This window comes from Aquarana catesbeiana, linkage group LG01 (genome assembly GCF_042186555.1).
Source record: "Aquarana catesbeiana isolate 2022-GZ linkage group LG01, ASM4218655v1, whole genome shotgun sequence".
NCBI classification, from domain to species: Eukaryota; Metazoa; Chordata; class Amphibia; order Anura; family Ranidae; genus Aquarana; species Aquarana catesbeiana.
In genome coordinates this window covers 531,681,495-531,708,657 of record NC_133324.1, presented here as the reverse complement: position 1 = coordinate 531,708,657, position 27,163 = coordinate 531,681,495, and the positions used below count along the sequence as shown (strand labels likewise).

The following is a 27,163-nucleotide window of genomic DNA, read 5'->3' as shown; positions in this document are numbered from 1 at the left end:
TCCGATCAGATACTATACCACTAAGGGAGGCGCATGCTGTGTGCGTGGGTGTTAGCGGTACTGGCGCTAATCTGACGCTGCCTGGGGCGACGCATATCACCGCCGGGCGATCAGGGGGCTAAACCTTTATTCGGTAATAAACGGCGGGTGCCCTGACACTATAAAAAAAAAAAAAACTAACCAGCCTCAACCGTAACGGTTATACAGTGATCAGTGGTGAAAGGGTTAACTAGGGGGCAATCAAGGGGTTAAAACATTTATTAGGTAGTATATGGGGGTCCCTGACGCTATAAAACGCTGACGGCGAACCTAAATATTTACCTCACTAACTAGCGTCACCAGCGACACTAATACAGCGATCAGAAAAATGATCGCTTAGCGACACTGGTGACAGGGGGTGATCAAGGGATTAAAACTTTATTAGGGGGGGTTAGGGGGGTACCCTAGACCTACAGGGGGGTAACAGTAACTGTGCTAACACAGTAACTGTCACAAACTGACACAGCAGTAATCAGAAAAAAAAAAAAAACTGCTGGTGTCAGTTTGTGACGGGGGGGGGGGGGGGTGATTGGGGGGGGATCGGGGGGCGATCGGGGGGGGGGATCGGGGTGTAATGTGTGCCTGGCATGTTCTACTGTGTGTGTGTGTGTGTGTGTGTGTTGGTGCACTCACTCACATGTCGTCTCTCCTCGGGCCGGAACGGAAACTACCGACCCGAGGGGAGATTACATCACTTCCTTTGCTGCTGTTTAGCATACAGCAGCAAAGGAGTGTTCCCATTGGCCGGCGGCGATCGCGAGGGGGGGGCCACGAACGGATGGCCTCCCCCTCGTCTCTGATCGCCGGGGGACAGAACGGGACCGCCTCGGGCGGCGGGGGGGGGTCCGATCGGACCCCCCACCCGCGGAAGGCAAATCACGTACCCTGTACGTGATTTTGCCTGTCCGTGCCGCCTTGCCGACGTACATCGGCGTGAGGCGGTCGTCAAGTGGTTAACTCTGGTGCGTTCATTTAGTGTGAATGGTGGAGGATCACACTAGGTGTTGCACTTAGTGGTACAAGAATCACCTTTAAAAAGAGTCATCACCAATTTGGAGTTTTTGATGTTGGGACTTTCTTTGCCTTTTTTTTATTTTTTTATTTCTTTGACATATTTATACATTTTTGTTGCACTTCTAATTCTTGCATTTTGCATTTTATTTAGCATTATGCAAGTTTTGCACATTGGTGCACTATAATATTGGACAGTGTACAATATCATACTTATACGACTTATCGTGTATTATTTATTTTAGCACATATTGCATATGATTGGTAATTTATATATTTCAAGATTTCACGATCTGGCAGTATTATTTAGTGGATGAGCACAGAGGGTAGTTTGGACCAGCACTGTTTGCCTTTTTTTCGAAGAGCCTATGCCATAGGCTCTTTACCATGTAATCAGCTGTGTCCAAACACCACTTATCACAGTGTAAATAGGGAGTGCCGGTTATCGGTCATTCCTCTACTCACGCAGACAGTGCTTGAGTAGAGGAGCGCTGACGAGCAGCTTTCCTGACAAGGGGGGGTTTCTGCATTGATCATCAGTGCAGCCCCATCAGCAATGTCTGCCAGTGCCCACCAGTGATACCAATCTGTGCCTGTCGGTGCCTCCTCATCGTCACCTATCAGTGCCTGTCAGTGCAGCCTCATTAGCGCACATCAGTAAAGGAGAAAAGCATCTTTACAAAATTTTGTAACAAACGAAGAAAAACTTCTTTTTTTTTTTTTTTTTTTTTTTCTTCCTTAAAAATTTTTGTTTAGCAAAAAAGAAAAAACTCAGTGGTGATTAAATACCACCAAAAGAAAGCTCTATCTGTCTAAAAAAAAAAATTATAAAAAATTAGGGAAAAGCAGTGCATGCCCGCACAATTGTCATTTAAACTGTGACAGTAGTGAAAGCTGAAGCTTGGCCTGGCGAGGAAGGGGGTGAAAGTGCCCTGTATTTTAAGTGGTTAAAGAAAATATGTGCTAAAGAAAATAGTAAATCTAAGCACATGCATGCAGTCAAACCAAACTATCTACACCCTGCTAACAGAAATAATAAACATTACATAACGTAACCTAAAACTCTTACACACCATCCTCTTAGAGTTTGAGCAACTGTCTGTATACCATATATATACCATATATAGTAAAATGGTTAGTAATATAGTTTTCTCTTCCTCATACATATATTCATATTTAAATATTCCTATCTACATTTAAATTATATCCCTGGTCCTTTTATATAGGTTTGTCCTTCTATAAGAGCACCCCATAACTAATAACTACTATAGCCGTCATATTTTTAAACTACAATTATCATTTAGCCCCAATCAATTTTTTTTTATATTAATACTTAGTTTCATTTAATACCATATAGCTTTGTTCCTTTCCCCCTCTCCCCCCCCCCCCTCCTTTCTCCCTTCCTTCACGATATAGATAGCATCCTCTTATGGCCAGTTTTTGTTTACACTGTCATCATGGTTACTGGGTCGGGCTACTACATCACAATCTGGTCCCAATCATTGTTAAATCCTCCCCAGTGCTTGATTGTCGTATCCTCCCCTTTGCTTTATGGTATAAGTTCCCTTAATCAAGATGGCCACCAGCTAAGCCTGATGAAGGAGCACGCATGCTCCGAACGCAAAGCACCGCCCGCCAACCCCGTTCCCGGATGTGACGACATCACGGAGGACCTACTATCCCGGTCTCCCAGAAGTGCTGTGTGCATAACGGCCGGTCAGCCACAGGCCTGAGGACCGCTCCTATCAGCCCGTGAGCCATATACCATTCGGGGACCATGCGGATGAACCATTGTAATTTTACATGCTGGAATTTTACTGCTCCCATGTGAGTGTTTTTAATCCTTTATATTAAATCTATTGTAAAACACGCTGCATTGAGAGGACGCCGTTCTTTTCTCCTTTTGTCTTGTTCCAGAGCCTCTTCTAGCTTTTATGGACTGGCTGCCTTCTATATACCCAGCAACCTATCATCCTTACATGGCCAATTGATTAAGGACTTGTTCTGAAAAACTCATATTCACCACCAGTTCTTTTTTATGGTCCCCCCCCCCCCCCACTTCTTTAGCAATTTGTATACAGCTACATCCTGAGTGCGCCATATTAACCCCTTGTTTCTTAGCTGTCCAAAAGTAACGGAGGGTTGAGACAAACCATACAAACACACCAGACAAACACACTAACGGGGTTGTATACAATAATCTGCTTTTATTAGTAAATGTAAAATCTATTCCAAAACTAATACAAATAACTGTTGTAACTGATTAAAAAGTGTTATCTGGAGTTTGGCTTTAATTTGTTAGTCAAGTCCATTTAAATCTGCTAGTACACAATATAGTACATAAAAAGTAAACTGATTGGTAAGCTGCTAGTACATAAAAAAGTAAACTGATTGGTAAGCTGAAATATATTCCTTTTTTTGTTTTTAGGTTTAATACCAATTTAGGAATTTAGACCAGTAGGAAGAGTTTAAGTCATTTTCGGGCATGACTTTTTTTTTTTCTTCTTTTTGTTTTTTTTTTTTTTTTTTTTTTTTGAACAAGCTGTTGAAGTATTTGTAAAATATATGTACATATTCTATGCAGATGATGTGTGTAAATTGACAGTATTAATGCAGGATTGTGTGGCCTCCATATAACCTAACTATATACATTTTTCATCTTAAAATAGGTTCTGTACAATGGATTTACTGGTCGTAAGATCACGTCACAAATTTTTATTGGACCTACTTACTATCAGAGGTTAAAGCACATGGTAGATGATAAGATTCATTCCCGTGCCAGAGGCCCTATTCAGATTTTAAACAGACAGCCAATGGAAGGTAGATCACGGTAGGTATTAAAGTTAAACTGTAGTGGTTTTGTGGTAGTTGTAATAAAGTTTAAAAAAATTTTTGTAAGATATGTATTTTACAAATATTTATTACAGGGAACCCTTTTACCTCCGTATTCTCAGAGCGCTATGGTGAATGAGTCACTGCTCTGACTTCTCTATATAAAATTTCAGCTTAAAATATTTAGCTGTATGTAAACTCTGTCTCATGCTGCTGCCGTCAGGTGTTTCACTGGCAAAAGCTTCACCCTTTTGGAGAAAAAGCATTTCCCACTTTTTTCCACCATATTTAGTTACCGCCTTCAACTGACGCATTTATCAAGAGCTGAATGCTTACTGCCTTCATGACTCTCTAGCAGTTTCCAGATCGGTGACCCTGAAACACACTTTGAGAACTGCATCCCGACTTTGCAGGGCTTGCCTGTATGGCTTGCTTCGGGCACTGGTTCCTGCGTGCTCTCCCTGGGTGTGCTCCATTCTTTGACAGCCAAACCCTGAAGACTCCCCCAGAGGGTATGCCCCATGATAGGCAAAGCCTGGGTTTAGGATGGGACCAGCGACATGTACAAGATAAGACGAGGTTACCCTGTTCTTTTACATACTGGTTCCTGGCTTACATGTATGGATGGATCTATAGTATACACTGCATCATTATCCTATAAGGCATATAGCAGTGCTTTGCACACAGGAGTAACAGCAACTCGCACTCTGTGCTTTTTTCCTACTATATTGTCTCACTATTCGGTGTAATAGGTTCACGTTCTCAATTTTGGCATTTTTTTGGGGGGCTTTTTCCCACCTCAGTCCGAAGTTTCTTTCTGCCTACTAATGAAGTGACTAGGACTCTTAGCTGCACACTCTGGCTGCCATTTTCTTCCAACAATGCAAGCTGATCATTTGCCACACCACCTGTTTCCAAACTCCAAAAGCAAACAGCCATTGGTACTAGTTTATCTCACACACACATTTCCCAGCACACTTTCCAGCTATAAACTTGAAAACCTTGCGAGCTACCACTTTCAATCCTAATATCCGTGCTCTTTTTTTCAGCTGTGGCCACTGATCACAATCTCTTATTTAAGTGCTTACAATAATTAAAACAAACTAATGCCACGCTGTACACTAATGAAAAATCCCAAACTATATGCAAACAATCTGTATATATTCCAGCAAATAGTGCCGTGCAAGAATTGTTCATGCAAATTTATACAGTGGGTAGTGCATAAAGTGCATATATTGAACATGAATTACTCATGCAGGTGTAACACAATTCATAGATGATACTGATATTTCATCAATCAATTCCAAATATATAGTGATTTTGGAGGGGGGGCGCAAACAAAGCTCCAACCAACCCCCCCCCCCCCCTGTCACTTGTCCGGATACACACAGATACAGATAGATAGATATATATAGAGATAGATACATTTGGGACGGAAAGTATTCAGACCCCCTTAAATTTTCCCTCTTTGTTATATTGCAGCCATTTGCTAAAATCATTTAAGTTAATTTCTTTATCGTACATCATAGGACACAGAGCCTCAAGTAATTACTTAGTGGGTTACGGGCCTACCTTCAGGTGTTGACACTGGTATAACCAATACAGGAAGTTGACTCCCCTATATATCCCCTCCTCCTTCCAGGACTCCTCAGTTTTTCACCAGTGTCTAAGGTGTTGGTTATGAGTGAAGATGTGCTCTGAGGAGCTCCAGGGAGGGATCCATGCTGGATTTAAAAAAACCTCCACAACCAGATCCATCCACGCCACTGAGGCCGCAGGATGGTACCCGGGCCTCGCTTAGAAGAACGAGGTTTTGCCTGTAAGGCTTCTCTTTGAGGGCTGGACCCTAGGAACCAGGACTCTTTTTGGTTTTTCATATTACCTACAGTTGTTCCTGAGGGGTGCCATACAGGTCCAGAGGAGCGGAACCCCTATTAAAAAGGGCCCCAGTCTTTGAAGGTTTAACTACGCGGCCCGCCGTGATGGGTGAAAGTTGGCTCTGTCTGTTAAATCAGCAGTATCCTGCAGCGAGGATAAGGCAAGGGGAGAAGCCTAGGAACTGTAAAAAGTCCACCTATGCCTTTTTTCTCCAAAACAAAAAAAAAAAAATATATATATATATATATATATAGATATATAGATATATCTATATATATATATATACACATACATACATACATACAGTCCCTGACAAAAGTCTTGTCGCTTCTCTATTTTGTAGAAACTCCTGCTATTAACCTGACTTTTAATGAATCAATTGGTGTTAGAAATAGCTCATATGAAAAGCTAAAGCCCTCCTAAATGATGTTTAATGCACTGAAATAAATTAGTTTCACTGAAAAAAGATTTATCATTTAATCAAGACAGACAGGTAAAATTTTGGCAAGACAAAAGTTTTGTCGCTATACAGAAATTGAACAACTTTACTGAAAATCCAAAAATATCTCAGCAAATTAAGTAGTGGTGCTGTGAGATCCAAATTTAATATCTTGTATGACTTCCATGAGCTTAAAGGACAGCATCCATGCGGTTTGGCAAGGATTCATACAATTTAATGATGAAGTCATCAGGAATGGCAAAGAAAACAGTCTTGCATGCCTCCCAGAGTTCATCAATATTCTTTAGTTTCGTCTTCCATGCTTCATCTTTCATCCTACACCACATATGCTCAATGATGTTCATGTCTGGTGACTGGGCTGGCCAATCCTGGAGCATCTTGATCTTCTTTGCCTTAAGGAACTTTGATGTATAGATGGAAGTATGCGATGGAGCACCATCCTGCTGCAAAATTTGGCCTTTTTTATGGTTGGGAATATAAGAGGTAGCTAAGATTTCTTGTTATTTTAGACTATTGATGTTGCCTTCCACCCTGCAGATCCCTCGCACACCCCCATACTGGATGTAACCCCAAACCATGATTTTGCCTCCACCAAACTTCACTGTTTTCTGGGTAAATCTCGACTCCATGCGGGTTCCAGTAGGTCTCCTGCAATATTTGCGGCGACTGTGGTGTAATTCAACAGAAGATTCATCTGAAAAATCCACAATCTGCCACTATTCCAGAGTCCATCCTTTTAGCAGGCTGTGGCCCTTGGCAAATGCCACACGTTTTTTCAATTGTCTTTTGTTTAGTGCTGGCTTATGGGCACTGATTCGACCACGGAGGCCATTTCGAGACAGAATCCGACAAACTGTTCTGGTTGACACAGGGACTTCAGGTGACCAGATCTCATGGAGCTCTGCTGCAGTGGAAAATGGGCTGGCCTTGGATTTTTAAGCCAACAAACGGTCCTCTCGAGCAGTTGTCTTGCGGGGTCGGCCTGACCTGGCCTTGTCCAAAACGTCTCCAGTCTCTTCAAATCTTTTTTTTATCCTCTGAACTTGACGCTGAGACACATTGAAGGTGTCTGCCACATCAGCAGTGGATCTGGTCTTCAGCCTCTTGATAATCAACACTTTAGTCTCCGGGTGAATCTTAGGCATGTTTGCAGAGGTCTAGTTGCAGATGAGAAGGCCTAGTGTACTGGTGTTCTTTTTATACACACCTAAGACCTTATTGATCCATTATTAGTCACAGGTGAACAAGGCGACAACACTTATGTCTTGGCAAAAATTGACTCAATGGGCTTTACCAAGCTGTGCATATTAGAATACTTTTTGTCAGTTTCGTTTTGCACTGAAACATTATTACAAAAGCTGTTGGGATTAAAATGACCCATTTCTTGTAACAGAATCTTGATTAGAAATATATTTTAGCGGCACTTCAGGTCAATTTGTACACAAGCGACAAGACTTTTGTCAGGGACTGTGTGTGTGTGTGTGTGTATGTGTATGTGTGTATATATATATATATATATATATATATATATATATATATATATATATATATATAAACATAAACTGTATGCCTTAAAATGTCTCCTCTAGAGGGAGTATATTACACTTACCTAGTACGATGCCTTTTTCAGCAGCTCTGTGTCTGGCTATAGCAGCGGGTGTGGTCCCTGCAGCCAGAGGGGAGTTCTTAATTGAACAGATGGTGCTCCTCTTCTGAAGGATCTACAGGGGTTACAGCAGTAGTTTATGAACATACAAAACCAGCCATTTGCATTTTTTTGTAAAAAAGTGAAGTCTTCCTTTAAAACTAGGAGCCTAACAAACACTGCTGATAAAAATTCCCCTCCCCCTCCCCTCTCCTGGAGAGGTGCGGTAACAGCTGACACTTATGTGTAATCAGGTTTTCACCTGAGGCTTAACACAGACTCTCTCAGTTCATATGCTGAAGACAGAAGTCTCACTAAGAGACACAGGAGCGCTGGACATGTAAAGGTGTGTAAACAGGCATTTCCAGCACAGGAAATATTATGGTACTCAGCATCAAAGGCTGATCCTTATGGTGACATTGTTTTCTTTTGCTAAAAGTATTGTTCAGCAAATACCATAATTTGTTAAAGTGCCTCTGCTGTTGTGCTTAGCACATTTGATTTCCAGTGTACCACAAAGGTACCAAGGATTCCACCCCCAGGCGCTGGGAACTCCAGTCATGCCTCCACACTGTCATCCTCTCAGGAGATACCTGACATGGCAAGCCAGGGTGAGTCATTGGAAGCAATTGGTGGTGCAACTGCTTCTCACACTTCAGCCCCTGTGTATGTGACTGAAGATGCATTCTCCTCTGCCCTGTTGGGCTTAGAAGGAAGATTAGCGGCTTTAAATGCATTCTCCATCCAAGAGGATAGGAAGCATGCTAGATCCCCCTCCCCCACCTCAAACACCCTTTTCCAAGGGAACAGTGGGCACAGGATGAGGTGTTTCCTCAGGTGATCACAGGGAAAAACAAGACAATTTTCCTCTGCGGAGGAAACAACAGTTGATTAACTTTATGCAACCTCACAATCTGACAGATTGATGGTACAAACTCTTACAGAGATGGTTCATTCCACTTTTTATACTACTCCTAACAGAGTAAGCTGAAAGTCCAGGTCCCTTCTTTGTTTGTTAAAAAAACAACCTTTTACAGCGCTTATTTATGCTGAATGGGATCATCTGGATAAGTATTTTTTTCCCTCCAAAGAGTTTCTCAGTTCTCTATCATGGAGGAAAAATTCACAAAGGTTGGAAAGTACCTGCAGTAGACGCTGCGATTTCCAGCATCAATAAAGATGCATAATTGCAATGGCGCTATATTTTGCCATAGATGCCATAAAAGACCCTATCCACCAGGCGTCTTGCCTTGCGCTTGTGCTAAAACACATGCTTAGGACCCTGTGGTTAAAATTGTTGGTCAGCCGAAGCATCTTGCAAAAAAGGGTGTCTGACTAGTTTCCCTTTTCATCGGGGAAGGTTTGGTGAAATACATCCAAATGATTTCTAGCAGTAAAGCTCTTTTGTCCAAAAGAAGGTATAAATGTCCTTTTATTTAAAGTGAAGCCACAACAGCTCACAGGTTAAGTACTCTCACAGCCAGTGCAGCCATGGGAGACTTCCTGACAGACATGGGTTCAGATCCACATGTCTGCGTTCACTAGTGAAGGAGCCACTCCTCACAGGTTAACTACTCTGACGGCCAGCGTAGCCATGGGAGGCTTCCTGAAAGACGTGGGACCTCGTCCTCATGTTGGCTCCTTGTGACCTTGGACAAGTCACTTAAATGGATTCCTTCCCCTGTGCAGGGGCAGCTGTCTCTAGGCAGCAGTGACGGCCTCCACTGTCAGACTCTAGGGCATGATTTCCAAGGAGTACTGTTCAGATCTGTGCGACTTCAAGGTAGTCCCTGCACTACTTTGGCACCACTTTGATGCGACTTGAGGTCCATAGACCTCTGGAATACACAGGCGTTGTTTCCTGTCGCATCAAAATCGCGCCCCTACGTATTCTTGGCGGCAAAAGATCACGGTAAAATCACGCAACTTTGGGGTTGCAATAGTGGAAACTGAGCCTAAGAGGAGAAAAAATTCAGCCCCTGTATACATGATTGAAAATGCGTTTTTCCTCCGCCCTGCAGGGCCTAGAAGGAAAATTAGCGACTTTAATCGCATCCGCTATCCAAGGATGGGAAGCGTGTTAGATCCCCCTCCCCCACCTGAGATCCCTTATCAAGGGAACAGTGGGTAGAGGATGATGGATTACCCTCAGGTAATCGGGAAGAAAGACAAACCGAGTACTCCTCTGCAGAGGAGACAACTAGAGTTGAACTTTTTTTCAGCCTCGCAATCTGAGAAATTGCTGGTACAAACCTCTTACAGAGATGATTTGTGCCTCTTTCAAGCTACCTCTAGTAGAGTCAGCTGATAGTTCTGTTTTTTTCTTAGGTTCCTTGGAACCTTCACTGCCTTTTTCATGCGTTTCCTGTACATGTACAGAGCCACACAGAAAGTCAACAGATCCATTCTAGATCTAAAAGAATCTAAATCAGTTCCTAGGATCCGCTCCTTTCTATGGAGTCGATCAAGTCAGTAGTTTCGGAGGAAAACTTCTGGCGCCTATCGGCATCAGGGATGCATATCTGCATGTCCATATATTTCCCACTCCCCAAAGGTTTCTGCGGTTTGAAGTAGAACAGCAGCATTTCAGCTTATAGCCTTGCTCTTCGGGTTAGCTACAGCACCTCGATTGTTCACAAAAGTGCTAGCCCCACCTGTAGCCAGGTCAAGGGCACAGGGCTTAAACAGTCTGGCATACCTAGACGATCTATTGCTAATAGACCAATCGCTGTTCGGAGTAAGGTGTACGCACTACAACCAGTTACCTGGAAAGGTCTGGGTTGCGTTCTCAACCTAGTAAAGTCTCCATTAAAATTGCTAAAAAAGGGCTGCAGTATTTGGGTCTGATCATAGATACAGCCCAGAAAAGGTCTTCTTGCCCAGAAAAAAAAAAAACAAAAAAAACCACACAACTCCATAAAAGAGTTGGTGCGGGTGGTCAGGTCAAAAGGGGGTCCCTCCATTCGCCTTTGCATGAGGTTGTTAGAAAGGATGGTGGCTTCATCCGAAGCAGTTCCCTTTGCCCAGTTCCATTCAAGACTGTTGCAAAACAGTATTCTATTTGCTTGGAACAAAATGGACTTGCCAATGCGGCTGTCCCCAAGGGTGTCCCAAAGCCTCAATTGGTGGTTACTAAAGAATGTCCTAAAGGGTAAATGCTTCAGACCACTTATCCGGAAAGTGGTAATGACAGAGAAGACAACTGTCCAAGGACAGTGTTCAAGAACCGAAAGAGCCTTGCCCATCAACATCCTAGAGATTCGGGCAGTGCGTCTGGCTCTAAAAGCCTGGACTTCCAGGTTAAGGGATTGTCCCGACAGGATCCAATCCGTCAATGCCACGGCTGTGGCCTATATCAATCACCAAAAGGGGCATCAAGAATCTCTCAGTGCAGAGAGAAGTGAACCATATTCTAACTTGGGCAGAAAGAACTATTCCGTGCCCATCGGCAGTCTTCATTCCGGGAATAGAGAATTGGCACGCGCACTACATGTGCTGCCAGCAGATTATTCCCAGGAGAATGGTTTATTCACCCTGACATGTTTCGGGCTGTTTGTCAAGGATGGGGACTCCGGATGTAGATCTTCTAGCATCCAGTGCAATATAAAGTTGTATTATTTATTTATGGTACTTATATAGCGCCGTCAATTTACGCAGCGCTTTACATATACATTGTACATTCACATCAGTCCCTACCCTCAAGGAGCTTACAATCTAAGGTCCCTAACTCACATTCATACATACTAGGGACAATTTAGACAGGATCCAATTAACCTACCAGTATGTCTTTAGAGTGTGGGAGGAAACCGGAGTACCCGGAGGAAACCCACGCAGGGAGAACATGCAAACTCCAAGCAGGTAGTGTCGTGGTTGGGATTCGAACCAGCGACCCTTCTTACTGCTAGGCGAAAGTGCTACCCACTGCACCACTGTGCCGCCCAAAGTCAAGTTAGTCAACTTTGTGTCCACAACAAAGGATCCATTCGCATGCAGAACAGATGCGTTGGTGATACTGTGGGATCAGCTTTTACTGATCTATGCATTTCCCCCTATTCAGTTGCTGCCTCGACGACTTTGCAGGATCAAGCTGGAAAGAAAACCGGTAACTCTGGCAGCACCAGCATGGCCCAGAAGGTCATGGTATGCAGAGGTCGTAAACATGGCAGTGGAGGATCTGTGGTCCCTTCCACTAAGGCCAGACCTGCTCTCACAGGGGCCAATATTCCATCCTACTTTACGAATGCTAAATTTAACGGCCTGGCTATTGAGACCCACATTCTGAAAAGACGTGGGCTTTCCAGGGCAGTTGTTTCTACTTTAATGCTAGGAAGCCAGCTTCTAGAGCTATATATTATAGAGTCTGGAAAGCTTATGTTTCCTGGTGTGAATCCAAGGGTTGGCACCCTCTGTGATATATTAGAGGCAGAATTCTTGCCTTTCTACAAGTAGGCGTAGAGATGAAGTTGGCCCTTAGTACTATTAAGGGCTAAGTCTCAGCCTTATCAATTTTATTTCAAAGACCACTTGCTACGCATTCTTTAGTCCGGGGTTTCATGCAAGGAGTGATGCGGATTAATCCGCCAGTTAATTCACCCTTAAGCCCTTGGGACTTGAAATTAGTTTTGTCAGTGTTACAAAAACCGCCATTTGAACCATTACAGCATGTTCCCTTAGTCTTTCTGACTAGGAAGCTGATATTTTTGGTTGCTATATCCTCAGCAAGGAGGGTTTCAGAATTGGCTGCTCTTTCCTGTAAAGAGCCATATTTCATTATTCATGAGGACAGAGTGGTGTTACGCCCTCGTCCAGGCTTTTTGCCAAAAGTGGTTTCAGGCTTTCATCTGAATGAAGATATTGTCCTGCCATCGTTTTTTCCAAAACCATGTTCCAAGGAAGAAAAGTCACTACATTGTCTTGATGTGGTGAGAGCAGTGAAGATCTATTTAAAGAAGACTGCTCAGATTCGTAAGACTGATGTCTTATTTATTCTGCCAGAGGGTCCTAAAAAAGGACAGGCAGCGTCAAAATCCACTGTGGCTCAGTGGATTCGGCAAGTTATAATTCGAACTTATGATTTAAAGGGAAAGATTCCCCCTTTTCAAGTTAAGGCGCACTCTACCAGAGCGGTTGGTGCTTTTTGGGCAGTGCGTCACCAGGCCTCCATGTCTCAGATCTGCAAGGCTGCGAATTGGTCTTCAGTGCATACATTTACAAAATTTTATCAAGTAGATGTAAAATGGAATGAGGATATCGCCTTCGGTCGCAGTATGCTGCAAGCAGCAGTATAATTCCTCAAGGTCTGGGGGTGCCCTAAGGGTTGTGTCTTCCTCCCCTCAAGTAGCATTGCTATGGGACGTCCCACTAAGTAATTACTTGAGGCCCTGTGTCCTATGATGTACGATAAAGAAAATAGGATTTTTAAAACGGCTAACCTGTAAAATCCTTTTTCGTGGAGTACATCATAGGACACAGAGCTCCCGCCCCTCTGTTTTATGGGGTGAGAGTATATTGCTTATATTGCTTGGCTACAAAAACTGAGGACTCCTGGAAGGAGGAGGGGTTATATAGGGGAGTCAACTTCCTGTATTGGTTATACCAGTGTCAATACCTGAAGGTAGGCCCATAACCCACTAAGTAATTACTTGAGGCTCTGTGTCCTATGATGTACTCCAAGAAAAGGATTTTACAGGTAAGGTTCCAGAGATGCAGTCGGGAGGTGGGAGAAAGTTGTAGAAAGTCAACCATCACTGCAGCCCTCCACCAGTCGGGGCTTTATGGCAGAATGGCCCGACAGAAGCCTCTCCTCAGTGCAAGACACATGAAAGCCCACATGGAGTATGCTAAAAAAAAAAAAAAAACACCTGAAGGGCTCCAAGATGATAAGAAATAAGATACTCTGGTCTGATGAGACCAAGATAAAACTTTTTGGCCCTAATTCTAAGCGATATGTGTGGGGAAAACCAGGCACTGCTCATCACCTGTCCAACACAGTCCAAACAGTAAAGCATAGTGGTGGCAGCATCATGCTGTGGGCGTGTTTTTCAGCTGCAGGGACAGGATGACTGGTTGCAATCAAGGCAAAGATGAATGCGGCCAAGTACAGGGATATCCTGGACGAAAACCTTCTCCAGAGTGCTCAGGACCTCAGACTGGGCCGAAGGTTTACCTTCCAACAAGACATTGACCCTAAGCACACAGCTAAAATAACGAAGGAGTGGCTTCACAGCAACTCTGTGACTGTTCTTGAATGGACCTGCCAGAGCCCCTGACCTAACCACGAGTTTCACCGGGGCGAGCGAGCGGAAGCGAGCGAGCGAGCGAAAAAATTTTTTTGCCCCTTTTTCCAACAAACCGAGCGGGATCTGGGAAAGGTAGGGGTTTTAGGGTGGGGGAGTCAATAAGTGGAGATTCACTTAGAGTTAGGGTTAAAGTTCATAGGTCAAAGGTTAGGGTTAGGGTCAGAATGGCACGGGCAGACAGAATCACGTACCTGTACGTGATCTGCCTCCCGTGGGCGCGGACCCCCCCCCCCCCCCCCCCCGGTGGCAGCGGCGGTTGGCATTTGTCTGGGAGCGTTGAGAGGCGAGGGGGAGGCCATCCGATCGTGGCCCCCCCTCGCGATCGCTCCCAGCCAATGGGAATCCTCCCCTGCCTGTGTGTAGTACACACAGGCAGAGGATGTGACGTCATCTCTCCTCGGCTCGGCAGTTTCCGTTCCGGCGCCGAGGAGAGAAGACATGTGAGTGCACAAACACTACACACACACACAGTAGAACATGCCAGGCATACTTTACACCCCCGATCCCCCCCCCTCCCCCCTCCCTGTCACACTGACACCAAGCAGTATTTTTTTTTTTTTTCTGATTACTGCATGGTGTCAGTTTGTGACAGTTACTGTGGTAGGGCAGTGAGTGTTAGCCCCCTGTAGGTCTAGGATACCCCCCTAACCCCCCCCTAATAAAGTTTTAACCCCTTGATCACCCCCTGTCGCCAGTGTCGCTAAGCGATCATTTTTCTGATCGCTGTATTAGTGTCGCTGGTGACGCTAGTTAGGGAGGTAAATATTTAGGTTCGCCGTCAGCGTTTTGTAGCGTCAGGGACCCCCATATACTATCTAATAAATGTTTTAACCCCTTGATTGCCCCCTAGTTAACCCTTTCACCACTGATCACCGTATAACCGTTACGGTTGACGCTGGTTAGTTCGTTTATTTTTTATAGTGTCAGGGCACCCGCCGTTTATTACCGAATAAAGGTTTAGCCCCCTGATCGCCCGGCGGTGATATGCGTCGCCCCAGGCAGCATCAGATTAGCGCCAGTACCGCTAACACCCAAGCACGCACCGTACACCTCCCTTAGTGGTATAGTATCTGAACGGATCAATATCTGATCCGATCAGATCTATACTAGCGTCCCCAGCAGTTTAGGGTTCCCAAAAACGCAGTGTTAGCGGGATCAGCCCAGATACCTGCTAGCACCTGCGTTTTTCCCCTCCGCCCAGCCCAGCCCAGCCCACCCAAGTGCAGTATCGATCGATCACTGTCACTTACAAAACACTAAACGCATAACTGCAGCGTTCGCAGAGTCAGGCCTGATCCCTGTGATCGCTTAGTTTTTTTGGTAGCGTTTTGGTGAACTGGCAAGCACCAGCGGCCTAGTACACCCCGGTCATAGTCAAACCAGCACTGCAGTAACACTTGGTGACGTGGCGAGTCCCATAAGTGCAGTTCAAGCTGGTGAGGTGGCAAGCACAAGTAGTGTCCCGCTGCCACCAAAAAGACAAACACAGGCCCGTCGTGCCCATAATGCCCTTCCTGCTGCATTCGCCAATCCTAATTGGGAACCCACCGCTTCTGCAGTGCCCGTACTTCCCCCATTCACATCCCCAACCAAATGCAGTCAGCTGCATTAGAGGCATTTTCTTTATGTCCTCCCGAGTACCCCTACCCAACGAACCCCCCCAAAAAAGATGTGTCTGCAGCAAGCGCGGATATAGGCGTGACACCCGCTATTATTGTCCCTCCTGTCCTGACAATCCTGGTCTTTGCATTGGTGAATGTTTTGAACGCTACCATTCACTAGTTGAGTATTAGCGTAGGGTACAGCACTGCACAGACTAGGCACACTTTCACAGGGTCTCCCAAGATGCCATCGCATTTTGAGAGACCCGAACCTGGAACCGGTTACCGTTACAAAAGTTACAGTTACAAAAAAAAGTGTAAAAAAAAAAAAAAACACATACAAAAATATAAAATAAAAAAAAATAGTTGTCGTTTTATTGTTCTCTCTCTCTCTATTCTCTCTATTGTGCTGCTCTTTTTTACTGTATTCTATTCTGCAATGTTTTATTGTTATGTTTTATCATGTTTGCTTTTCAGGTATGCAATTTTTTATACTTTACAGTTTACTGTGCTTTATTGTTAACCATTTTTTTGTCTTCAGGTCGCCATTCATGACTTTGAGTGGTTATACCAGAATGATGCCTGCAGGTTTAGGTATCATCTTGGTATCATTCTTTTCAGCCAGCGGTCGGCTTTCATGTAAAAGCAATCCTAGCGGCTAATTAGCCTCTAGACTGCTTTTACAAGCAGTGGGAGGGAATGCCCCCCCCCCCACCGTCTTCCGTGTTTTTCTCTGGCTCTCCTGTCTCAACAGGGAACCTGAGAATGCAGCCGGTGATTCAGCCAGCTGACCATAGGGCTGATCAGAGACTAGAGTGGCTCCAAACATCTCTATGGCCTAAGAAACCGGAAGCTACGAGCATTTTATGACTTAGATTTCGCCGGATGTAAACAGCGCCATTGGGAAAGCATTTTATCACACCGATCTTGGTGTGGTCAGATGCTTTGAGGGCAGAGGAGAAATCTAGGGTCTAATAGACCCCAATTTTTTCAAAAAAGAGTACCTGTCACTACCTATTGCTATGATGGGGGATATTTACATTCCCTGAGATAACAATAAAAATGATTTAAAAAAAAAAAAAATGAAAGGAACAGTTTAAAAATAAGATAAAAAAGCAAAAAAAAAAAAAAGCACCCCTGTCCCCCCTGCTCTCGCGCTAAGGCGAACGCAAGCGTCGGTCTGGCGTCAAATGTAAACAGCAATTGCACCATGCATGTGAGGTATCACCACGAAGGTCAGATCGAGGGCAGTAATTTTAGCAGTAGACCTCCTCTGTAAATCTAAAGTAACCTGTAAAGGCTTTTAAAAATGTATTTAGTTTGTCGCCACTGCACGTTTGTGCGCAATTTTAAAGCATGTCATGTTTGGTATCCATGTACTCGGCCTAAGATCATCTTTTTTATTTCATCAAACATTTGGGCAATATAGTGTGTTTTAGTGCATTAAAATTTTAAAAAGTGTGTTTTTTTCCCCAAAAAATGCGTTTGAAAAATCGCTGCGCAAATACTGTGTGGAAAAAAAAAAATGAAACACCCACCATTTTAATCTGTAGGGCATTTGCTTTAAAAAAAAATATACAATGTGTGGTGGTTCAAAGTAATTTTCTTGCAAAAAAAAATATTTTCATGTAATCAAAAAGTGTCAGGGCTTTGTCTTCAAGTGGTTAGAAGAGTGGGTGATGTGTGACATAAGCTTCTAAATGTTGTGCATAAAATGCCAGGACAGTTCAAAACCCCCCCAAATGACCCCATTTTGGAAAGTAGACACCCCAAGCTATTTGCTGAGAGGCATGTCGAGTCCATGGAATATTTTATATTTTGACACAAGTTGCGGGAAAGAGACAGTTTTTTTTTGCACAAAGTTGTCACTAAATGATATATTGCTCAAACATGCCATGGGAATATGTGAAATTACACCCCAAAATACATTCTGTTGCTTCTCCTGAGTACGGGGATACCACATGTGTGGGACTTTTTGGGAGCCTAGCCGCGCACGGGACCCCGAAAACCAAGCACCGTCTTCAGGCTTTCTAAGGCCGTAAATTTTTTATTTCACTCTTCACTGCCTATCACAGTTTCGGAGGCCATGGAATGCCCAAGTGGCAACCCCCCCCCCCCCCCAAATGACCCCATTTTGGAAAGTAGACACCCCAACCTATTTGCTGAGAGGTATAGTGAGTATTTTGCAGACCTCACTTTTTGTCACAAAGTTTTGAAAATTGAAAAAAGAAAAAAAAATTTTTTTTTTCTTGTCTTTCTTTATTTTCAAAAACAAATGAGCTGCAAAATACTCACCATGCCTCTCAGCAAATAGCTTGGGGTGTCTGCTTTCCAAAATGGGGTCATTTGGGGGGGGTTAATGCCACCTGGGCATTCCATGGCATCCGAAACAGTGATAGTCAGTGAAGAGTGAAATCAAAAATGTACACCCTTAGAAATCCTGAAGGCGGTGATTGGTTTTTGGGGCCCCGTACGCGGCTAGGCTCCCAAAAAGTCCCACACATGTGGTATCCCCGTACTCAGGAGAAGTAGCTAAATGTATTTTGGGGTGCAATTCCACATATGCCCATGGCCTGTGTGAGCAATATATCATTTAGTGACAACTTTGTGCAAAAAAAAAAAAATTTGTCACTTTTCCTCAACTTGTGTCAAAATATAAAACATTCCATGGACTCAACATGCCTCTCAGCAAATAGCTTGGGGTGTCTACTTTCCAAAATGGGGTCATTTGGGGGGGGTTTTATGCCATCTGGGCATTTTATGGCCTTCAAAACTGTGATAGGTAGTGAGGAGTAAAATCAAAAATGTACGCCCTTAGAAATTTAGCACCTCAAGAAACGACATAGGCAGTCATAAATTAAAGGCTGTGTAAATTCCAGAAAATGTACCCTAGTTTGTAGGCGCTATAACTTTTGCGCAAACCAATAAATATACACTTATTGACATTTTTTTTTACCAAAGACATGTGGCCGAATACATTTTGGCCTAAATGTATGACTAAAATTGAGTTTATTGGATTTTTTTTTAGAACAAAAAGTAGAAAATATCATTTTTTTTCAAAATTTTCGGTCTTTTTCCGTGTATAGCACAAAAAATAAAAACGGCAGAGGTGATCAAATACCATCAAAAGAAAGCTCTATTTGTGGGAAGAAAAGGACGCAAATTTTGTTTGGGTACAGCATTGCCTGACCGCGCAATTAGCAGTGCCAAATTGTAAAAAGTGCTCTGGTCAGGAAGGGGGTAAATCCTTCCGGGGCTGAAGTGGTTAAACCCAATTGAGCACCTCTGGAGAGACCTAAAAATGGCTGTCCACCAACGTTTACCATGCAACCTGACAGAACTGGAGAGGATCTGCAAGGAGAAATGGTAGAGGATACCCAAATCCAGGTGTGAAAAACTTGTTGCATCTTTCCCAAAAAGACTCATGGCTGTATTAGATCAAAAGGGTGCTTCTACTAAATACTGAGCAATGGGTCTGAATACTTGGGACCATGTGATATTTCTGTTTTTTTCTTTTTTAATAAATCTGCAAAAATGTCAACAATTCTGTGTTTTTCTGTCAATATGGGGTGCTGTGTGTACATTAATGAGGGAAAAAAATGAACTTCAAATATTTTAGCAAATGGCTGCAATATAACAAAGAATGAAAAATGTAAGGGGGTCTGAATACTTTCCATCCCCACTGTATATATACAGATACAGATAGAGATAGATAGTAATAGATAGATACAGATAGATAGACCTGGTTAAGGTGGGGATATACTGTCTGTAAACCATGGCTATAGCAGGACACAGTGCTGGGACCCCTCGTGTGGTATACAGTAGAGCTGCACAATTAATCGTCAAGAATCGTTATCGTGATTAATCGTCAAGAATCGTTATCGCGATCTTGACTAAAGTGTTTCACAATTCTTTCTATGTAAAGAATTCTCTCTGCTCTTCTGAAGCCCTCAAAAGAAAGGAAGAGAAAAACTGGGCAGTCTGCCAAGAAACAAAACATTCTTTATCAGTTGAACTTAAGTATAAACATTGTAACAATTTGTCAATGGAATAGACTTTGTGTGTAAGTGAAAAAAGTTTAACCACTTAAACACTAAACCTTTTTCTGACATTTGTTGGTTTCAAGTTAAAATAATTTTTTTTTTTTTTTTTGCTCGAAAATTATTTAGAACCCCCAAACATATATATTTTTTTAGTAGACACCCTAGAGAATAAAATTGTGGTTGTTGCAATATTTTATGTCACACTGTATTTGCACAGCGGTCTTTCAAATGCAATTTTTTTGTAAAAAATTACTTTTTTTTTGTATAATGAGAAAGATTTTACGCCGCGAGAATCGTGAGAGAAACGTGATCTTTTTATTCTAAGCAAAAAAATTGTGATTCTCATTTTGGCCAGAATCGTGTGCAGCTCTAGTATACAGTCAGGAGATGATGTGTATGAGCACATTTGAATGACTTAAGGTTGATTCCCAGGGCACAGAAGAAGCAGGTAACCCCCCCTCCCTCCCCCTGCAGTCCGATCACAGTACAAGGTGCTGCTGTATAGTTGACACTGGACAGACACTGACAGGGTAACACACTCACTGCTCAGATCACAGTACCTTGCTCAATGCTTCCTTCATTGTTTCTCTTTGATGATCAGTTGAAGACAGCTGCAGTGGAGGAGTCCGCTCCTTATGCTTCCTCCGCTCGGACGCACTGACAAAGGGAAAACCGGAAGTGACATACTAACTAGCCTGTCACTCAAAGCACCTGGCTCATACTATGGGCTCCGGGCGGATGCTTTTCGGTGAATTGGAGTGCGCCGCAAGGTGGGTTAAAAGCCTGCAAATGAAGCACCTCGTCTGCAATCTCATGATTGCATAGACGTGGCGCTTCCCATAGTGTACTGTGTCCGGCCCCGAACACAGTGCATTTAAGGACCTTTTTAAAAAAATTTTTTCAATTTTTTTTTAAGGGCCATTTTAAAACTTTTTTTTTTTTTTTTGTGACTGCCTGGAGGGGGGGCGGCACCCGCCACTGATTCTATGACAGTTGAAATGTGCAGTCGATTCTGGGAATCTCCCTGAGTAAGAGATGTAATTTCACTGCACATTTCATCTGTCATAGAATGGTGCGCTGTAAGCACCTGAATCATACGTATACCCTGGAAGCTAATTTTAAATAAAAGATGTTTTATAAACAATAATACACTATCGAGCCACATTTCTTTTATATGTATGGAGGAACCGCCATTGGATAGTTCAGGATCCAGCAGAGTTCCATTAACATAAAACCCAGAGATGGTTCAATAGCGTATTTTGACCAAATCTAGGTGTGCAATCACACGCTCTGAGGTGAGCAGATCCATATGGGGGGGGGGGGGGGCACGGGTGTGCAGTCACGCTGAAGTTTTTTTAGTACCTATCAGAAGAATTCAAAATCGCTGTATATTTGGAATTGATTGATGAAATATCAGTATTGATGGACTAGTATGTTTATATCTATGAATTGTGTTACACCTGTATAAGTAATTCATGTTCAATATATGCACCTTATGCACAACCCACTGTATAAATTTGCATGAACAATTATTGCACGGCACCATTTGTTGGAATATATACATATTTTTGCATACAGTTAGTGATTTTTCATTAGTGTACAGTGCAGCATTAGTTTGTTTTAATTACACTTTCCAGCTAGCCTGCAAACATCAAATTGTTCCTGTCCAGCAAATCATGTTAAAAACAGAGGATTTCGTTACACACCTTTGCAAATGTATGTGGAAGCCATAGTGCCCATCCCAAGGCTCCTCTATATACTGCTGTCCTAACCATAGTTTTGAGAGTCTGCAAGTTGGATAAATTAAGGGCAGGTTTGCCTGGAAGGTGCCCCCTCCTCCTTAAAAGCACAAGGATACATAGGACTCCCAGCAAGAGAACAGTGGCAGCTGAAGGCATCCAAAGTGTCCATCATCACTTTGAAACTTGGAGGGGGTGATCAACTGCAAGGACTCTTCTGCCTCACCGTCTCCTGAATTGCTTGACACGTGTGGCACAAACCTAGGGGTATGTTGACGGTACAGTATGAATTAATCCATTCACCCTTCTCAGGCTCTGTCATCTACTGTGAATCCTCCAGATCATGGCAAACCACCTCTCTCTATGCTTACCAGAGCTGCTAACTGCTTTTCTTACACTAAATGTTTGCCCCGTCTGGAAGTACAGTAGTCTACTGACATTTATCCCATCTTAGAAGAGGCATATGAAAAAAACTTCTCTTTACCTTTTACAGGAGATGCACAATTATTCCTAATTGCTGTCCTCTCTTCCCTGTCTAGTTTTTGCCCATTTCTGCATAGGAAAATAAGTTGATTTCTTTAAACCCATTCTCACTTAAATTATTTAATTATTTGTTGCCTCCTTTCCTACGCCTAGATTTCAGAGCCTACTATCTCCTACATAAAGAACTCCTGTGAAAGCTTCCATTCATTGCACAAGATGCATCAACATGAACTATTTCAATATTCAGGCTTCCACAAGGTCCTCTCTGACACAACCATTTGTCTAATTTACAGTTATGCCCTGTACACACGATACGATTTTCCGGCAACAAATGTTGGATTTGAGCTTGTTGTCAGAAAGCCCGAACGTGTTTATGCTCCATAAATGTTCGAGAGCAGGTTCTCAAATTTTCCGACAACGAAACTTGTCGGAAATTCTGAGCGTGTGTACATAAGTCCGCCGCACAAAAGTGCACACATGCAATCAAGCAGAAGAGCCGCACTGGCTTTTGAACTTCATTTTTCTCGGCTCGTCGTTTGTGTTGTACGCCACCGCGTTCTTGACGTTCGGAATTTCCGACAACATTTGTGTGACCGTGTGTATGCAAGACAAGTTTGAGCCAACATCCTTTGGAAAAAAACTCCACGGTTTTGTTGTTGGAAAATCATATCGTGTGTACAGGACATTAGACTTGCAAAGGCTCCTTTACATTTGCGTCCAAATCTTTAAAGCCGAAGGTTGTGTGCAGATTTCTTCCCCTTCCAGTCCACTTATACCTGCAAGTTTTCTCTTACTCAAATGAAGGACCATTTCCCTTTACTGTGTCTTTGAGGTGCTAGATTATTAGGGTTTTTCTCAACCCCTGAGATAATCAAGGGGGATCCCTTGAAGTTTGTGGCTATAGGCCTCCAAACACCTACATTTTGTCAACCAATACTGACAGCTGCTGCTTTCCATACCTCTAAAAGGCTGCACTTACACGCTTTTGGAAGTGTTTCTCTTTCCTTTACTCTGGCACTTTTACCACAACACTATTCTCTGTTTCATAAAAATGTTTGGTTGAGACCACCTTCTAGGCACTATTCATTGTCCCTTATGGGAGAGATTTTTTTTTTCCTATACATATTCTCCTGATGACCAGCACAGGAGTAGTTCATTTCTCTCAAGCAACTGGTACCTATTCCTCTTTACTAGATTAGGTTATTTACACAACCTTAAACCCTGACTACCCTGTTTTGCCATGACATGACCTCCCTTGTCCTGAGACCCATCGCATCTTATTGCATCCTTTCCTATCCCCTCATAAGATCCAATTCTCCTTCTGGTCCTATCAACAGCAATAAAATTACATTGGACTCTTCCACTTAGGGATAGGGAGCCTGGAGGCCAGTGTTCTCCTTACCCCATGATAATTGTAGTGCATTGAAACTTCCAAAATTGTCCTGTCATGTTCTGCCGGCCAGCATGCCATGTCACCTTGGGTTAGGGATCAGACATTATATCTAGGGCTGTGTGTCATGTCTCCATTGGATCCTGCCCCCTTTTCTTACTGGAAGGATCAATTTGCTTCAGCAGGGGAAAAATACATTCCTTTCTGATCGCCTTAGGCAATCGGATATTCCCTTGATTATCAATCTCTGGTTTAATTACCTATAAATGTTAATATCCAGTTATATTTTGTGCATTTAGGAATGTATCCTGCTCTTTAAAAAAATAAAAATAAATCTGAGCTGGACAGAACTAGTTATTGAGAGAGTCTGTACTAGATTTTCAAAGCTCTTACTGTGAAGAAGCCTCTGTGTAGGTTCAATCTTCTCTGCCATGTGTAAGGAGTTTGTTTTCCTTTGCAATGACCTTAACCCCTTCATGATAGCCTAAAACACATATGTGGCATCCAGGAAGTGGGCTTTAAACCTCGGCGATGCATGTATGTGTTCTGTGTTTTGTGCTGGAAGCACCCTTGTTCACGTGCTCCCAGCACAGAGACCAGGCTATGCGTCGTGACACCGGATTCCAATCTCATTAACGCTGTGATAGCCTCTGGTTGGCTATTACTGTGATCATTCTCTCTGTAGCCTGTCCTTGTGGTATTTTTCCTCTATGAAATGGATAAACACACTTTCCCTCTAGTGAGGAGGAGAAGATGCATTGTTTTTTTTCTTCGTTGGAGGACATGGATACACCCCTTAGACCATTCAGAGTGTGAGTCATTATTCACTACTCTTAATATGTTATTTTACCCAGTTTTTTATCCACTTACAATCTAACCATTCTAAGCCTATAGACTATATATATATATATATATATATATATATATATATATATATATATATATATATATATACACACATACATTAGCCCTCTATAGAGGACTAGTGTCAAATGCTTTTGTAAAGTCCAAGTATACTATATCTACAGGTCTGAGATAAGTCCTTTAGCTATTCCTGACTTAACCTTTGAGCAAGGGGGGCTCTACTTCATTCCACTGCTTGTGTTTTAAACTGAGTATGCAAAGCATGTCTAATTTGAAGGTATGTATAAAATTAATGGTTTGGTATACCGTACTCTCAATTCTGCAAATGTTTTCAGCGTACTCCCCTCATACAGTTGGGCCAGTCGTCCTATACCCTGCTCTTCCCATTCATTGATCTTTCCCATGGGGACTAGTTCTTGCATATGTTTGTTATTCCAAGGGGGGCGTAGTCTGTTACCCCCTTATACCCCATTACCGTCTTGACTAACTGCCATACCTTTATAACCAACTTTAATGTAGGACTAAGGGGAAAATAATTTGCTTCCAATGCTTCTATTACAGTGTTATGTGGGGCTCCCTGTAGCATCATTCTATTACTGGCATTCCCCCCTCCCAGTATATTACATCCCCCCCCAGATGCTGCAACTGGGCGGCTAAAAATAGCTACGAGGGTGTGGGACAGCCATTCCTTCCTCATTTTGTTGGCAACTACAGTGTTTGCAAACTAATCCTGGCCTGGCCCTTCTTCCAGAGTCATTCCCTAAAAAGGGATTCTATTTTCTTAAACCATTCCTTTCCTATCCAGACTGGGGAGTTATGCAGCAAATACAATAATTGTGGCATCCAGATCATTTTGATCAAATTACCTTGTCCCAACACAATCGAGGAGAGATGGCTCCTGATGTCACTTTTGTGCTTAAATTTGAGCAGGGGTGGGACTAAGTTATTGCTAATGTATTGATTTGGGTCCCTTGTTAACCATATGCCTAGATACTTCATCCTCTCCACCACTTTTAATTGAGGAATTGCAAACGGTATAGAGTTTCTTAATGGGTCTACTGGCAAAAGTGCAGACTTTTCCCAGTTTATTGCCAGGCCCGAAAACCGTCCGAATTCCTCAACTATATTCATTGCCGCAGTTAAAGATGGCTCGGTGTCACCAAGAAAAAACAGGACGTCGTCTGCATATAATGCAATCTTATCCTCCCCCAACTTCCTCTGGAACCCCTGCATCCCCGTCGCTGATCTAATCACGATTCCTAATGGCTCCATCACAAGAGCAAGGGCGATAAGGGGCATCCCCGTCTCGTCCCTCTCTCAATCTGAATAGACTCAGAGTATACATTGTTTTTTATCTTGGCACTTGGAGCATTATAAAGTGTTTTTACCCATCCAATGAAGTCGGCCCAAACCCAAACATCTCCAAGTCCAGCCACAGTCCCACTCCAGGCTGTCAAAAGCCTTGGCGGCATCCAAGGACAAGACGGCCCTTAAGCCCATATTCTCTATCGAGGTCTGCAGGTTCAGGTGTACACCCTCCTAATGTTAATGCTGATCTGTTGGGGATAAATCCAGATTGATCTTGGTATATGAGATTTTGGATACGTTTATTCACCCTGGCTGCCATCCCTTGCCAGTATTTTAATATCAGAGCATAATAATTATATCAACCTATAAGAAGATGTGTCCAGCTGATCTTTCCCCTCCTTCTGCAATACTATTATCGTAGCCTCAGTCATTGAGGAGGGCAGCCTCCCCTCTTCTGCTGCCCCACACAATGTCTTTAGCAACTCTGGGAGCAGCACCTCTCCATAATGCTTGTAAATCTCTATTGGAAGTCTATCTGGCCCAGGAGACTTTTGGTTAGCCATCCTGGCTACTGCCTGCTGCAAATCCTCGAGTTATAGGGGCCTCCATTTTACTTCTGTTCCTCTCTGAAAGAGCCGGTACTGCTATTCTCCTGAAAAAGTTATCCATTTCTCCAGCCTCCTCCTCCCATCTTGATTTATACAGATTTGCATAGTATTGCCTAAATGTGTCTATGATCACGGGTGTCTGAGGGGAAATCTCTCCCTCTAGCATCCTAACCGCAAGGATTGCCGATGGGGAAGTATTGGTTTTAACCAAAAGCGCCAACATATGGCCCCCCTCGCCAAAAGCACATTGTTTCTGGAAGAGCCGCTTATTCTCCCCTTTCCTTGTGACAGCTATTTCATACTCCTGTTGTTTATTAAGCCACCTCCTTTGTTTCTCCAGGGTTGGGTTTTCCACATACTGTTTTTCTGTCACTAACATTTCTTTCCTGATGCTCTCCTCCCATTCCCTGGACCTCCTCTTATTCTTTGCAACCTGCTGGATTAATCCCTGAGAAAGGCCTTCAGGGTATCCCAAACCACCCCCACCGGCGCTGTACCTGTATTAAGTGCCACAAATTCTTTTAATTTTGATATTACCTCAACCGGCTCCCCCATTAATTCCAGCCAAAATGGGCTTATTTTCCAGAGTCTCGGGGCACATTTGCCCCCTGTATACACCGTCTGCACTAGAGGTGAGTGGTCCGACACCCTCCTTGGCCAGTATACTATATTTTTTACTAACGGTAGTGCTATCCCATTCCCCAGGGCCATATCTATTCTAGATAGTTTAGAGTATGAACTGGAGAAACAGGAATACTGCTGCCCTTTTGAATTCCGGGTTCTCCACCTCTTCCAAAAAATGGGGTTAAATGACCCTCTGACACCCTAAATAGTCTCTTATCAAGGACCTCATTAAAGTCCCCCACCACTATTAACCGTTATTCCTTCTTTAAGCGCCACAAATTCCATTAATCTGTATAGGATCTCCAATCTAAAAGGAGGGGAAATATAAAGATTTACCAC

At 43.2% G+C, this 27,163-nt stretch overlaps 1 protein-coding gene across 1 annotated transcript in view; it reads left to right on the top strand.

The window, feature by feature from the left end:
- The window catches only part of POLR2B (RNA polymerase II subunit B), a 575,272-nt gene that overhangs the window by 480,500 nt on the left and 67,609 nt on the right, over positions 1-27,163 (top strand). Inside the window, exon 23 of the mRNA XM_073594755.1 lies at positions 3,720-3,880. Within this exon, the coding sequence (XP_073450856.1) occupies positions 3,720-3,880 (161 nt within the window). The remainder of the gene's footprint in view (positions 1-3,719; positions 3,881-27,163) is intronic.